Genomic DNA, 16,135 nt, shown 5'->3' on the forward strand with positions numbered 1-16,135 from the left:
GAAGCCCCCAGTGCAACCTCTTTCATTTGCTCTCTGTTGTCAGCTGGCAGGGCGCGCTCTGAGGAAGGGCTGGGAAAGCAACCTTCCTGGGTCACCTCATCTGACCTCAGGGCATTGTGGCCCACAGAGGAGGTGTATGTGGGGAACCAGCACCTCCACCACCACAAGTTGCCTCTACTCTATGGCAGATGCTGGAGAAGCAGTTTTGAATGAATGAATAGAATTTTTCAAAAAGTCACCCTTGGAAGGATGCCTCCTGTCTCCCCTTGGCTTTGTCTCAGAGACGTGGTCCTGGGGACAGTCTCAGCCCAGTGTCCCAGGGAGGCTGGGCTGGGGTCCACAAGACCTCTTGGGGCACCCAGGGTCCGCCTCATTCTGGCCTCAGCTCAGGAGGGGAGCGTGAAGGGCCCAGCAATCACCAGTCTACTGGCTTCTTGACCGTTTAGTGTCAAACTCACATCAGGGATACTCAGCGATTAGTCTAATTACACCCCTTCTGCCTCTTCCCCTCTTTCCTAGCAACAATTAAATATGCGGCGTTTCACAGACTGGTTCTAAGCTTTTCTACAAACAAAACCACCATCACAGCCTGATCTCAGTCACTGAATTATTAATTCCTCACTTAACATAAAACAAATGCCTATGTGAAACAGTTAAAGTACTGCAGGAATATTTATTTTGAGTGACTAAACCATACACTTCCTGTTCAGCCTTAAGGAAAATTGGTCTTTATTATTCCAGGGAAATGTCAAGATCACTGAGTGTCGTAGCATTTTGACCTGTGTTATGGAGAACAAACTCTCCACATGGTTCTCATAAAAATATACATCAGAGATGGCTTCAAACCGAACGTCAAACTTAGTTAAAGGTACAAACCTCTTCAAAGTTTCTGTGAATATCGAATATAACAATCAAATGCACATCAGCGAGAACCTTTTTTTTTTTTTTTCTTCCCCCGCTCAGGGGCTGCTTCATGCTGATGGATTCAACAACTTTGTGAGAGTTAGAAATTCCAAGTTATGTGAGTGAGGTGTCTGCTCTTCAGAATCACCTCTGCTGGCTGTCGGGCTGGGCTTCAGAAAGACTCCCCCTCCACCAATTTTTTAACAAATGTATATAACCACTTATAAAAACATTAAAAAAATTATGTTCTATGTCTTCCTTGACCTGTGTGATGATTACCTGGGTGTATACATATGTAAAAGTTTATCAAACTGTACACGTTTCTATATGTGAAGTTAGTTTCCAACTAAGTATGAATATATACATATTTTTTCATATGTCAGCAAGAATTTTTTTTTTAAAGTTCTTCCTAGTAAGAGGTTGACAAGGGAGATGTGTTTTGTGGGCCACTATTTAGTTGACTAAAAATCTTAACTCTGCAATCTACTAGACTCTAGGTATGGCATTTTGGATCTGATTCCTCGGTATCCTTTGTTGGGACCATAAGAAGAATCAGTGTCTGCCTGGCAAAGGCATGACACCTACTGCTGGTCTTGGCAGGGGGATCTCACATAACGTGTGGCCATAAATAAATAAATAGCTAAATAAATAAATAGAGAAGGCTAATGTCTAGAACAAAAAGATGTTAAATTTTAGGGTTAAACTCCAAAAAAATTTAAAGGCTTTTATCAATAATATCATTGATAACACTGATATCAAATATCAATAACTTAGTACCTGATGCCTGATTTTCCTTTCCTTTTGAAGCAAACCCCTCGTTTCGCGACAGCATATTGTCACGTTTAAGGCCGTGGGTCTTAGAGCCACACTTCCCACTGACTAGTGTATCACTTTGAACAAGAAGCTGTAAGAGCTGGATGATACCTCGTGGAGCTGATCTGAGGATTAAGTGAGTTAACGAAACACCTGGCCACGTGACTAGGGCACAGGAGCTCTACAAAGACAGATATCGTAAGAGATTTCTGCCAACAATTGTAACAGTTAATGATACAAATTGCTTTGTTTCATGTATGGAGAGGTGATGCACAGACTGAGTTCAATGCTTCAAGTATCCAACTAAGGACAGTGGACCACCAGAGAAAGCATCTAGAGAAGGAAAAGTATCTCTTCGTGTGGAATTCTTTGGACTCCATTCCTAGTCGAGGATCTCAGTTACGTAGAAGCTTTAGAACCCAACAGAATGAGGACACCATAAAAACTTCTAAAAATGATCAGGCTGGGCATATCAACATTTATTGAAATACTGAAAAAAAATTCCATTTTGTTGAGAAATTCCTGGCAAGAACCAACAGGACAATTTGATTTCACTGATACAGTAAGTAATGTCAACAAGGAACCAACTTCACACTCTAAACATTGCATGGGTTCAGATCCAAGGGAGCAGCAGAAGATCTGTAAGACAAATATTCAGACATGACAGACTTTCTGTTTATAAACATAGACTAACGATAATAAACCAGGCCAAGCCCCAAACCTTCATATTTGAGCCTGCTTTTACTAATAAATCCTGTAGTTGATGAAGCAGTTGCTAAGTCAATGTCTGGTTGTAAGCCACTTAACGATGAACACTAGAGAAAATCCGCTCGCCCGCTTCGCATGGGCCACGGACGCCAAGCGGCTGGCATTCTAAAACCTGGACTTTTGGCATCAATGTATTTGTTTTTTACAATTTTTTTTGCAATGTTAAGGACCCTCCGAATAACCATGCCCCAAATCTCGAAATTGCTTCCACCCATGTTCCGTACCCATTGATGGAACCATTTCATTAACTGTTGACACTCTTCCCCTCCAACCTGGTTTTTAACTGGGGAGAGCAAAGATGCCGCTGTTTTATTTACTGCTTTGGGTATGGACTCTATTTTCCCATTGTCCTCTGAGCCACGGAGATGACACGGGTGACCGAGCTTTGCACGCGGGGCTGTGGACGCCCGGCTTAGCTGATGGGTACCCTTCGCATGGACGCGTATTAGAGGTGATTAATAAAAATAATAAAATAATCCTCTTTGTACACACGGAAGTGATAACTAATATCTTTGGTATACAACTTACAACGCTTGGAAAGAAAAACCAGGTAAGACTCCACCCTTGTTAAATTTACTTGAAAACAGAGGAGGTTACAAGTCACATAATTTACAATAGATATTAAATAAACTACAGTAAGAATTATGAAGATTTACAGACATTTAATCAAGTGAATGATTTTAATTCATCAAGACCCCTCTCTGTCTCTGAACTATGTTCCGCTAACTTGACATGCTACAATGAACACATATATTTGGTTTCTTCAGTCTTGGCTATCTCAGACAAAGGCGAAACCAAGGAACAATAAATTAGCATCATAATTGTCTACAGTTGAAACTATGATATACAATATAAATAAACTATTCAAAAGCCAGAAACATTTATGAAAAAATTAAGGGACTAGGAGATAACTTTCATTTTTTTTTTTTACAGTTTCTACAAGTGATTGTGCCGCCGATAATCTCAAAAAAAAATTAAAGTCTAAATGAGATTCCCGTTTTTGATTTTAGTGTCTCACGACATATAATAACTAAGTACTGTTAAAAATAATTACCAATCAGAAAAATAACATTAAGGTAATTACTGCTTTAGCTCTTTTGTCATATCACACGTTCCCCCCTCCCCCTAGAGGACCTAAAGAATGTAAACACTCTATTTTATTTGACTTTAAAGTATTAATACTTTATTTTAAACAAATGTTGATCCACATCTGCACAGCTACCTTTGAGAATTGTGAAGTAAGGCAAGACTACTGTATCTGTGGCATCGCCTGTGAATAATACTGACAGCATCGTTTGGAGAGTTTGTTTCGCAATTCTCTGTCCTCCAATTTGTTCAACAGCAGACTTTTAGACTTAGAAAGGTCAGTATCACTCTCTTCCCTTCCCTTTTGGGGAAGATCTGAATCACTTTACTATCTTTCCAGGCCATACGTAAAGATCACCGTTTCCTATCTGCGCTTAGGGGATGATCGATTGCAACGAGTCAATTTATCTGCGCATCCCTTCCTTTATTTCGCGTGGCTTAACATGCTTCCGTTTTGTTTTAAACTAGTTAGAACTGTGACTACTTGACATCCCAGCAAAATACATTTCATGGTGTATTTTTTAATGAGCTACAAACCTGGATGGTTAAAAAGGCTGATGTAGTGTAACAAGCCTTTCTGCTGGAAATTTTTATGAAATCCTACAATGCGAGAGCTAAAGCTTTCGAAGTTTGTACTCGTTGCCCTTAATATTAATTAATGCTTTAGGTAAGATCAGAAGAGGGATACTGCCTGCTTTTTTTCTTTTTTTTAACATGAACACATGACAAAACAAACCAGAACATAGTCAAAATGGCAAGCTAACATATTCATAGACTGTTCTTATTAGCTGTTTGCAGGTCTAAGACACAGACATTGAAGATTAGGCTTTTCATCATTTGGTGGAGCTACTAGTGGGTGTGGCTGAGCGCTAGTCCTTAGTACAGATTCCTCGATCACGGGACAGAAGGTGCTGCGTCCTGGAAAGGAAGAGGGAAGGGGCTATGATCCGTGCAGCTGACGAACTCTTGAGAACGGTTTCAGTTCCGCTTTACCACGGAGGAATTCTGGAAGCTCAAATCCCCCGCTGCAAAAGCCTAATGGCTAACACAGGTCGGTTCCTAGATTCCTTCACAGCGGAGATCAGTTTCACTATACAAGAACTGTTCTGTCCATTTTCATCCTGATGTGGTGTTGGGATCCACCCGTGAGTTCAATTCACTCCGTTCCAACGTCTTTTATGCGGAATTCTTTGGGGATGTGACGCCTTTGATTCACAGTCTGCAATACAAATACCCTGATTCATCACTTATTGGCTATGAAGTATTTATTATGCTTTATTAAATTCAATATCTTTAAACCAAGTGTTTCATTCGTGTTGCTTGGAGCCATTCAGAGTATTTTATTTTATTTTTTTCCCTTTCTTCCTGTTCTTCTTTCCCCCCACCAATCTCTTTGTGTTTTGGAAGCCGCGCTCCTAGGGGCTGTAACTAAGCCCGTTTTGCATGCAACATTTCAATCAGCAGGTTGTTGTAGGGGACGTCCCCGTTCAGGTGCTTGTAGTAGAGGTATTCCTCGGCCTGCACGCTCATGGCCCGGATCTCAGGTAGTCGGAGTAGCAGCTGCCCGAATTTCTCTGTTTGCTGCGGGTAGTTGCACATCGTATAGTCCAGCAGGGCAGCGTTAACTTGCTCCTGGACACCTTCGACCAGCTGAAAGTTCTCCAGGTTTTTGACATCTGGATTTAAAAAAAAAAAACAAAAAACCCCACAATAATTCGATGATGTTTTAATTCCTGTTCACCCCAGCAGCGTGTTCAGTTAAAGGAGGTATTTTCCTCCCGACATAAAGCAGACTTGCTACAATGCTCGATATTCAGTCAGCCCCACTCACCAAGCTTCCCGGGAAAACGATCACAAAAGAGCTTTAGAAGAATGTCTTGTTGAAATTCTGCCTACACCTCCAAATCAATTAGACACCAATGGATTCTGAGCAAGGTCAATTCTTTTCATATCTCACAAAAGGAAAGGTTTAAGGATTCCTAAAGCAGAGAGATCATAATATATTGCCAGCAAATGAGTCCCTCTAGGAAGACCTATCTTAACCCAGTATATGACACAATTCATAGAATTCTGTATTAATTTTTCTGACCCAAGGTGAAATCTGTGTCCAGGGTATGATGTAGTTAATTCTAATAAAAAGTGACAGGGTTCTTGTTTCTGTTTGACATTTTCTAAATGATTCTGAAAGCCTTTGACTTGTCTAGCCTATGCTAATGAACCATCTGTACACTCCAGTGACTGCCAGAGGAACAGTCGCTGCTGGGAACTCTCTAAAATATATGTCTCGCTGACTAATGATCTTTATCAAATGAAAGCCTTGTCCTTTAGGCAGAATTCAAGCCAGGATGGCCGGCACCCTCTAACCTGAATGTGGTTTCTAAAGTCTGATACTTCACTTTTTTTTTTCCTTCTGGACATGAGTCGCTCACACAGAGGAGACGGACGCAGGCAATCCACCCAGCCTAACTCCTGGAGATGCTCTGCCTTATAGGTCCTCATAAATGCTGGATAGGGGGAAACAGAGTCAAAAGACAGACCGACACCCACACACACACAGACAGTGAGCAAGGGAAAACGGTGGTGGTGGAATTTCTCTTGTGGAGTTCATTTATGTTAACTGTACAACTTTTACACAATGTGTATATAGAAGCCTCTGGAAGAAAGGCATGGATATGTGTGTGTGTTTACAGACATCCATGCTAAGAAGGTACACAGATGCATCCAGCCCTCCCCCCGCTTTATTTTCTAACTGGAGAAAAATAAATAAGAACGATTCTATAGAAAACCACATAATACTATGACTAAAAGGTTAAGTGTGCTAAACTCAGTTAAGAGTTCCCAAAATAACTCTTATCCGATATTTTCGTCTCTATGTGTTGTTAACCTTAGCCTGTATGTATGTGCGGGTCCACTTTGGTATCTCTAAATGCTGTTACAATAGGCTGCCTTACATTTGCTGTTGAAATGTGTCCAGGATGATTTCAGTGTTTACATTTTGAGCCGTAACTTTGCATGACACATGCTTCCCCCTTTCCGTCCCCAAATCTCTGGCCCAAATTAAAAACAGTGGGGAATTAGTACCGACATAGTGTGAGCATTCGGGATCACATCTATGTCAAAGTACGATGGGAGAATCAGAAATATTTGATTATTTATTAATGAGATGTACAAACAGACAAATGCTACGCTACGAGCTCACGCCTTCCCGTGGCATTGAAACTGACATTTAAATTGTTACCCACTGGACGGTGTACCCAGGTGGTACTTGACAGTTAATAAAGCAGTTTCCATCTATCTCATCTAAAATGTCTTAAAAGTTATTTTAAGTTATTTCAAATACTTAGAAATATTAGTTATATTTGGTTCAAAATTACAAAATGTAAACTGGAAGTACCTTGACTACGCTATACCTGGCCAGATGACGGAAAAATGCCATGCTCTTATACTTTCAGACGCTCACCCTCTGCTTACAGACATCAGTCCTTCCTAAAGCTTCCCAGCAGAGAACGGGTAATGCAAAAACAGTTCATCTGAATTCTGACCAACTTCTTAGCGTTGTTTCCCTTTACCCTCCACTCAACCTAAAGAAAACATTTAAACTTAAACATGAAACGTAAGGAAAAATTTAGTTTTCTCTTTTATTTACCATTAAGAAGTTGAAAAAAAAAAAAAAACCCCAAACAAGCAACTTCCAGTGTTACAGTGATTTTAACACAGTCATAGGAAAACAATCGAAATGGAGCACACTATTTTATGCTACAATGAAAGATATTCTCACAGCAAGAAAAGCTAGCAATAGTCACAGAAGTTTATAGGGGAGGAATTTGCACGGAATGAAATGCAAGATAAACGAATAATAGTCTTTTCAGAAAGTTGTTTTTGAGACCTTCTTTTTTTGATAAATGTATTTTTTGAGAATGAGGTTCAACCTTCTGTGATAAACTATGGGATTCTGTTAAGAAAAACAAAAACAAAAACAGACAACTGCTAACAAACATAAAACAAAGGATGGATCACAAGTTCTGGTTTATTCACTTACTATTAGTACATATAATCATTAAAATCTTCAGATCAGCATTTGCTGGATAATTTCTGTGAATACTGGTCCAAACCGCCACCTTTCCCCCCAAAGTTTAAAAATACATGCAATTTTCCTTCTGAAAGAAAAGACTGTTTTTAATGTGTTTACCATTAAACACAAAAAAAGTTATGCTGCTAGCTGCCCCAAAGGCACTTACTAACTGAATGTCTATTTTGTTTTCCATGTCTGTAAAGGCAATTTGTAATTTAGTGGCAATGATTCTGATATGTAAGCTACAGGGTCCAAAAAAGAAAGAAAGAGGGATTTCCCCGGTGGTGCAGTGGTTAAGACTCCGCCCTTCCACGGTAGGGGGCGTGGGTTCAATCCCTGGTCGGGGGCTAAGATCCCAGAAGCCACGCGGCACGGGCCCCCAGAAAAAGGAAGGAAAGAAAGAAAAAGATTTTGATTGAATTACTCTCATTCACCGACCAAGAAGTTCCTGGATCATTGCTCTGGCTTATCTCTTTCAGCTCCTGTCTCTCTCACTGCATCTTGCCCTCCTTTATTAATCGTCCATTTCCCTATGTACACTGCCAGCATCTTCGGGTGACATGTTATATATTATATGTTTTAGTCAAGGCTTCCCCAGGGATTTCTCCAATTAATGTTTGCTTTATATTAGTGGTGTATTTGTCCAAGGTTGATTGGTTATAAAATGACCTATTACATTAGCTGTTATGTATCTTACAGCTGTTACGTATCTTATAAGTCTATCTCCTCTCTTTTTCTAATTTGAGAGCAGCTTTCAAAAAGTGATTTATACAATAGACCTCTCCCTGAAATATTTTAAATGTAATAGTGTGTTCTGTTCAAAGAATCCTGTGGTGAATTCTTTTGTGAGCCCCTGGGTTCCTGAGTGTCTTTCATTTTCGGTCTGACAGGCAGACCTTGGTTTTTCCACTACGGGGAATGTAAATTGGTGTGGCCACTGTGGAAAACAGGATGGAGATTTCTCAAAAAACTAAAACTAGAACTATACTGCATGACCCAGAAATTCCACTCCTGGGTATATATCTGAAAAAAATGAAAACAATAATTTGAAAAGATACATACACCTCAATGTTCATAGCACATTATTTACAATGGCCAAAATATGGAAGCAACCTAAGTGCCCATCAATAGATGAATGGATAAAGAAAATGTGGTACATATATACAATGGAATATTACTCAGCCATAAAAAAGAATAAAATTCTGCTATTTGCAACAACGTGGATGGACGTGAAGGGTATTATGCTAAGTGAAACATGTCAGGCAGAGAAAGACAAATACTGTAATGATATCACTTACATGTGGAATCTAAAAACTACAACAAACTAGTGAATATTAATATAACAAAAAAGAAACAGACTCACAGATACAGAGAACAAACTAGTGGTTTACTAGTGGGGAGAGGGAAGGGGGAGGGGCAGGATCGGGGCTGGGAATTAAGAGGTACAAACTCCTACGTACAAAATAAATAAGCTACAAGGATACATCGTACAACAGAAGGAATATAGCCAATATCTTATAATAACTATAAATGGAATATAACCTTTAAAAATTGTGAATTAAGGGCTTCCCTGGTGGCGCAGTGGTTGAGAGTCCGCCTGCCGATGCAGGGGACACGGGTTCGTGCCCCGGTCCGGGAAGATCCCACATGCCGCGGAGCGGCGGGGCCCGTGAGCCATGGCCGCTGAGCCTGCGCGTCCGGCGCCTGTGCTCCGCAACGGGAGAGGCCACAACAGTGAGAGGCCCGCGTAACGCAAAAACAAAACAAAAACAAACAACAACCAAAAAAATTGTGAATTAAAAAAAAAAAAAAAGCCAATGGAGAAGTTCCAAAACACAGATGCCACCACCTCTCGGAAGCCTTGGAATTTTCTCTTTCACGTAGCTCACTTGTATGTACTTTTTAGGAAGAGTCCAGAAATTTAAATGTGCTCCCACAATGCTCATAGAATTCCTTTTGATGCTACTCAATGCCCTTTCCTGAAAAACTAAACATAAAATACATTGAAAACCTTCACCATTTCCTCTGGGGTGCTCCCCTACCAACCAAGCCCTCCTCTAATGAATGGGTGCTGGCACGCTTGGGAGTCTTAGCTCATCCCTACCAGGAGTCCATAACACAGGAAATTCGTGAATGAACTATTTCCACCCAGTTCTTCTGTGGTGCTTCATCCCAAAGTCTCCCGCGTTCGGCACACTGCGTTTTTCTTTGACGTTTATGTAAACTTCATCTTAATACAATTTAGAAACGCAAGTTAATGAACCCTATCATTACAGATTCTGAGTTGGAAACAGTATGTAAACAGACAGAGGCATCCAACCCTTTCTCCAGCGCCTTTAAATTTTGATGACTGGCAAAATCATTTTGAGCTTCTCCTCTAAGTATCAATCTCTTATCATCCATTCTACTTTATTCACTCAGGGACTAATTACCAACTTTTTATGTGAGGCAGCATTATGATAAGCTCACAGTGGGGTACTCAGATTTTTTTTCCATCCTTAGTGGAAAGTAAACCCTTAGGTCTTCTTGAATATATTACAGCTGGCTTTTCAGTCATTACGTGGCATTCAGGCTCTTTCTGAAGATGAAGATACTGATTTCTATCTCCCTGGTACCTGCCATGCGGCACAGGCTGTAAATCCTCCCGGTCAGCACACTCTTTTCAGAGATTGGTCCTTTGCTGAGCAAGGAGGCTGGGGGGCCGGGAGACTCAAATGGCCCAATAATATAATTATCTTTGTTCACTTTCCACATGTGGGGAAAAAAATCTCATCCTGTCCTTTCAAAGATACAAAAGTGGGGAAAAGAGGTACCATTCTGCACCCGGAGGACACTTCTTTCCCCTGTGGCTTTTGGAGGGGTGACATCTGTAAACTGGCTCACAATTTGTCCTCAGAAGACCCTTTCCTTTGATAGGACAGCAAAGGAGAAAGGAAATGAATTTTCTCTAAGGAATTCATTTTAAAATTATTTTTAAAGGGCTATATTTAAATAATTTGTATAAATCACTTTTCTTTTTTTTTTTTTTTTTTTTGCGGTACGCGGGCCTCTTGCTCTTGTGGCCTCTCCCGTTGCGGAGCACAGGCTCCGGACGCGCAGGCTCAGCGGCCATGGCTCACGGGCCCAGCCGCTCCGCGGCATGTGGGATCTTCCCGGACCGGGGCACGAACCCGTGTCCCCTGCATCGGCACACGGACTCTCAACCACTGCGCCACCAGGGAAGCCCTGTATAAATAATTTTGTAGGAACTTCCGGATAGCAACATGCTGGCTCTTTTCATATGAACCAAGTTCGCTTAATAGTGAGGGCTCTTTAGGGGTTGGAGATGGGCAGACAGGACACTTTTAGTGCAGATGCCTGAGATTAGATTCTACTCTGCTTCCAGTAAAACTTAAACTCAAGATTTTAAATTAATTACTGGTAAGTCCTTTACACAAATGTGTGTGTGTGTACATGTGTGCACACGTGTATGATTATGAGCCAAGAGCTGTGTTTAGCGACCAGAACATACAATTCAATGTCTTCATATATAAATTACTAACAAGAAAATGCAACTCTTCGACAGGAACTGTGTGTAAAAATGTGGACATACAGCATACGTATTATTTCTGTATGTAGAAAGAAGCCCTTCCGACTGGTTGGTGCTTCCTAAGTTACAAAACATGCTACTCTGCTTCACTTATTCTTTCATACCTTATGTATACACCGTCTATGAATTCATTCATTCATTCGTTCATTCATTCATTCAAAGAGCCCTGTGCCAGGTGTGGAAGATAGAGGAATAAAAGACACAATCTCTGTGTCCAGTGCTTCAGAGACAAGAAGTGGGTGCCCTTGACACACACAGGATGGGCACCTAACCCAGAGCCTGGGGGCAAGAAGGGTTCTTGGGGGAAGTGACACCTGAGAGGTTTTGAGAAACGGGTGAGCTGAGCAACACGGGGAGGAAAAGGTGGCAGGAGACGGCGACCCCCACACCAAGCCTCTGTGACAGGAAACGGGGTCCTTGGAGCCCCGCAAAGCGGCTTACCTTCCATGGAGGAGAGCAGGGTGTGAAGTAAGGATGGACCCTAAGGTTTAGGACTGTGAAGGGCGAGAGTCTGCATTTTGTTCTGGAAGCCGTGCAGAGGCACTGCAACATCTTAAGAAGGAAGGATGCGGTCAGCTCTCTGAGTCAGAAAGAGCAGGTGTGTGGAGAGGCTCTCCCAGGAATACAGGTGACAAGCGCGGTGGCCATGGGGGTGGGGATGGACTCGAAAGGCAGCAAGATGGGTGACTCAACAGAGCTTGCTGGCCCTGGATTAATCGCGAGCAAAGGTCCTGGATGACACCAGGCAGGTGGTGGCCATCCCTCCAGCAGGAGTTGGAGCAGATTGGAGGGGCAGCCGTGGTTGAGTTTAAGGAGCATGTGGGACATTCCCTAGGGAGGTAGGGGAGACGGCTGGAGATACAGGTCTAGACGCAGCAGACAGGCAGGCCTGGTGTCCAGATCTGGGAGCCGTCAGCGGACAGGTGATAGATGAAACCCCCGGAGTCGGTGGGATCGTGTGGACAGAGAAGGGGTCAGTGGTGGGATTCTGGACACAGCCAACTCACCAAGGATTCTTTCTTGAGAAGGCATTACAGGTGTTATGACATTTAGACTCAGAGAGATTAAACAGCTTTTCCATGATCTCTAAGGTAAGGACACACCCAGAGAATGGGGGAGCGGCTGACATTTAGCAAGTGCTTGTCAACGTGCACAGGATTCTTTTTACGTATCTCATTTAATACTGTTAAGAATCTTACAGGGAAGGTATGATTCTCATTTTCCAGGGAAAGAAACAGGCTGAGAGGGGTTCAGTGAGTCACACATGTCCTGAGCTGGAATTGGTGTCTCCCTCGAAACCCCTGGGCTCTGCCCCACGAGATCACAGAGGTGGGACCTGAGCCCCAAAGGGCTCGGGACATCTCAGTCCCAGAGCTTTCTCCCCACGTCACAGCCCACAAGTTCCTGCCACCTGCGGGGGTTGGAGAAAGGGGTGTGCTGGTTGGTCCAATAGTTCAGTTTCTAAAGGGTCTCATAATCCCTGAATGAAATTTTCAGAGAATTTGAATGAAATAACATACTCCTGACACTTACATTGACGTATTACACACCGTAATCGTCTTAATGCCACAGATCATGGTTAAAAATAGTCACAGCTGACACTGAGTAGAGTCCAGCGTCATAGGCGCCCTCCAGGGGGCCTTTTCTGGGCACGCCCGAGCCCAGCCCTTGCCACCGGGGCTGTGGAGGTGCTGGGACTACGAAGTAACTTTCTCCATTCTAACCTGCTTTATATTTAGAAAAGAGGGTTTCATCAATTTAAAAAGTCTGAAAGCCACTTGATTTTTGACAGGAATGGTGGTCTAATCTAGTTTCAAGCAAGTCACTCAGTCCCCTCTGAGCCAGTTTTTCCATCTGCAAAATGGGGAAATAATTCTTAGGATCGCTGAAGAGTAAAATGATACCTTAAATATGAATAAACTTTAAAAAGTGTACAAGCATTGTATACTCACGGGGCCTTATGTTTCTTATAATTTTACTGATAAAATTTGAAGATTTTGTTTGCTTCCAATACACACCTGGAAGGTAACCTTTCTACACAGCAATGTGATCGTTTTCCTGCCATAAAGTTGCATGGACAAAACAGAATCTCTGATGTTGCAGTTTTCCAAAATTAATGGAAGGTAGAGGGATTACTTGCAAGTTTATCCTATCCTCCATCACAAGGGGTATTCAGGAAAACATGGCCAAGGCTTAAGTTTCAGTTAAAGATATTCCACCGTGTTTTCTTAATTTTGAAGCCCAATTTCCCCAAACACATATGACACTCTGGACAAAAGGCTACTAATGTAGTGCCTCACATGGTTGCTGAAAAGTACAGGCTCAGGAAATACCATTGCATAAAGAATGTCACCCGCAGTGGGCCTGCCCTTTTGTCAGTTTTGCGTTCATAATATGTCACCCCCAAGGGGCAGTGGTTTTTCTCCCAAAGGAGAAGAACATTCCTCACTAATCAAATGTCGTGATTTCTAGTCCTGATTCTGTCTCCAACTGTGAGATCACGAGCATGTCACTCTTTGGGGCCTCAAGTTTCCTGGCCTGTGAAGGGCAAGGGCTGGACTTGACGATCTCTTGTCACCCAGCTCTGAGTCTACAACTGCGTGATTATGAGCCCAAATTTTGGAAGGAAGGTGCTGGATTGGTGTCGCCAACAAACAAGTAGGGACAAGCATCGCCCTGCACCCACCCCATCACCTGCGTTTTCACTCAACAGTCCGGATAGGACTTCAATTCTCCAAGATGGTTTTTGGCCTGAATTACAAATTATTTCAAACTGTTTAGTATGCAGCCATGATTTGACACACCGTGCCACAGGTAAATGGTACCTGAATTCATTTACGTCCTAGCAGCGCCCCCCTTTACAAGGATGGGTGTAGCTCTTGCATGGACTTGAGGACGAAGCTTGCAGAAGTTGCAAAGCTGCCTCTGGGTGCTGACACAGGTCAGGCACCCTTTCCGGAAGTCTACAGATTATAGATTGGATACAAACGGCGTCACTTAAATGCATCGAACAAAACACTGTTCCGTGAGTTTACAGACATGTCCTTCTCAGGATAAGTCGGACATCCTTGCCCCAGTCTAACCCTGAGACCACATCTCTGCCGGGCTCCTCTCTGGACACAGCGGTCCTCTTGCTTGTTTCTGCCTCGGGACCTCACACTTGCTGTTCCTGCATTCGGGATGGTTCTTCCCGATCGTGTGGGGCTCTCTCCCTCACGTCACCCGAAACTCCGCTCACACATCAGCCCCTTGGAGAAGCCTCTGTGGAGAACCATGTCTAAAACAGCGCTGCCCCACTATCTGATCACTCTGGCTCCTGACTCTGCCTTAAAAATATATGCCACGTGTGCAAGACCTATGCGTGCCCCGTGTCTGTTCACAGACACACAGTTCACAGTAGCCAAAAGGTGGAAGCCACCCAAGTGCCCATTACTGGGTAAAGAGATAAACAAAATGTGGTCGCTACATACAATGGAATAGTGAGCAGCCTTGAGAAGGAGGGACGTTCTGATACAACGTGGACAACAAGGCTGACGTCGTGGATGAACCTTTAGGACATTATGCCAGGTGAAATACGCCAGTCACAACAAGACACACACTGTATGATTTCACTTATCTAAGGTACCCAGAGCAGTCAAATTCATGGAGACAGAAGCAGAAGGGCGCCTGCCAGGGCCTGGGGGGAGCGGGAAATGGGGGTAGTTTAATGGGTACAGAGTTTCAGTTTTGCAAAATGGAAAGAGTTTGGGAGATTGGTTGGACAACAACGTCAATGGACTTAATACCTCTGAACTGTACCCTTAAAAGCGGCGAAGGCGAGAAATTTTATGTTCTGTAGAGAACAGACTGGTGGTTGCCAGGGGGGAGGGGGTTGGGGGAGGGGTGGAGCGGGAGGTTGGGGTCAGCACATTGTAAGCTATTATATACAGGATGGATAAACAACAAGGTCCTACCATAGCACAGGGAACTACAGTCAGTGTCCTGGGATAAACCATAATGGACAAGAGTATGAAAAAGAATGTGTATATACATATAACTGTGTCGCTTTGCTGTACAGCAGAAACTAACACATCGTAGATCGACTATACTTCGATTAAAAAAAAAGAAATTTTATGTTCAATTAAACATTGAATAATGTACTGTACGTGTAGGTTATTAAACATAATGTAACAGACACCTGAGAATCCACTGCTCTGCAGAACCAGATGGCCACCGACACCCTCCAGGTTACCTGTGTATTCCTTCCATGGACCAATTCCTGATGCTGTAGAGTGACCTCTATTCATTTTGTGTTTCCTCTTCCCTCTCATCCCTAAACTGTACGTTCTTACTGATGCTTGACTGACTTTACAGTATACGGTTATTTGTCTAATTGTTATACTTGCCTGTCATCCTCACAAGAAGGAAAGCTGTGGGACTTCTCTGATGGTCCAGTGGGAAAGAATAATCCACCTTGCAATGCAGGGGACGCAGGTTCGATCCCTGGTCAGGGAACTAAGATCCCACATGCTGCGGGGTAACTAAGCCCACGTGCCACAACTACTGAGCACACGAGCCACAACTACTGAGCTCGTGTGTCTCAACTAGAGCCCGCATGCCACAACTACAGAGCCCACTTGCCCTGGAGCCTGCCCGCCACAACTAGAGAAGAGAAAACCCATGCGCTGCAACTAGAGAGAAGCCCGTGCGCTGCAGCGAAGGGCCCTCGTGCCTCAACGAAGATCCCGCGTGCTGCAACTAAAATCCGACGCAGCCAAATAAATAAATAAAAATGAAGAAGGAAAGCTGTGAAGGTCGGGACTTGGTCTAATTTGCAGCTGAGCCCCAGCATCTAGGCCAGTGCACAGCACAGAGAAAACCCTCACTAAATATGTGAGGGATGAATGAAAGAACACACTTCTTGG

The 16,135-nt window shown here is 43.0% G+C and overlaps 1 protein-coding gene across 1 annotated transcript in view; it reads right to left on the reverse strand.

Annotated features, from left to right (window-relative positions):
- Positions 1 to 4,973: 4,973 nt before the first annotated feature.
- The window catches only part of NR5A2 (nuclear receptor subfamily 5 group A member 2), a 124,953-nt gene continuing 113,791 nt past the window's right edge, over positions 4,974 to 16,135 (reverse strand). The window contains 1 exon segment of the mRNA XM_030844340.3: positions 4,974 to 5,246. Coding sequence (XP_030700200.2) covers positions 4,999 to 5,246 — 248 coding nt within the window. The 3' untranslated portion in view covers positions 4,974 to 4,998.

This window comes from Globicephala melas, chromosome 1, assembly GCF_963455315.2.
Source record: "Globicephala melas chromosome 1, mGloMel1.2, whole genome shotgun sequence".
Lineage (NCBI taxonomy): Eukaryota > Metazoa > Chordata > Mammalia > Artiodactyla > Delphinidae > Globicephala > Globicephala melas.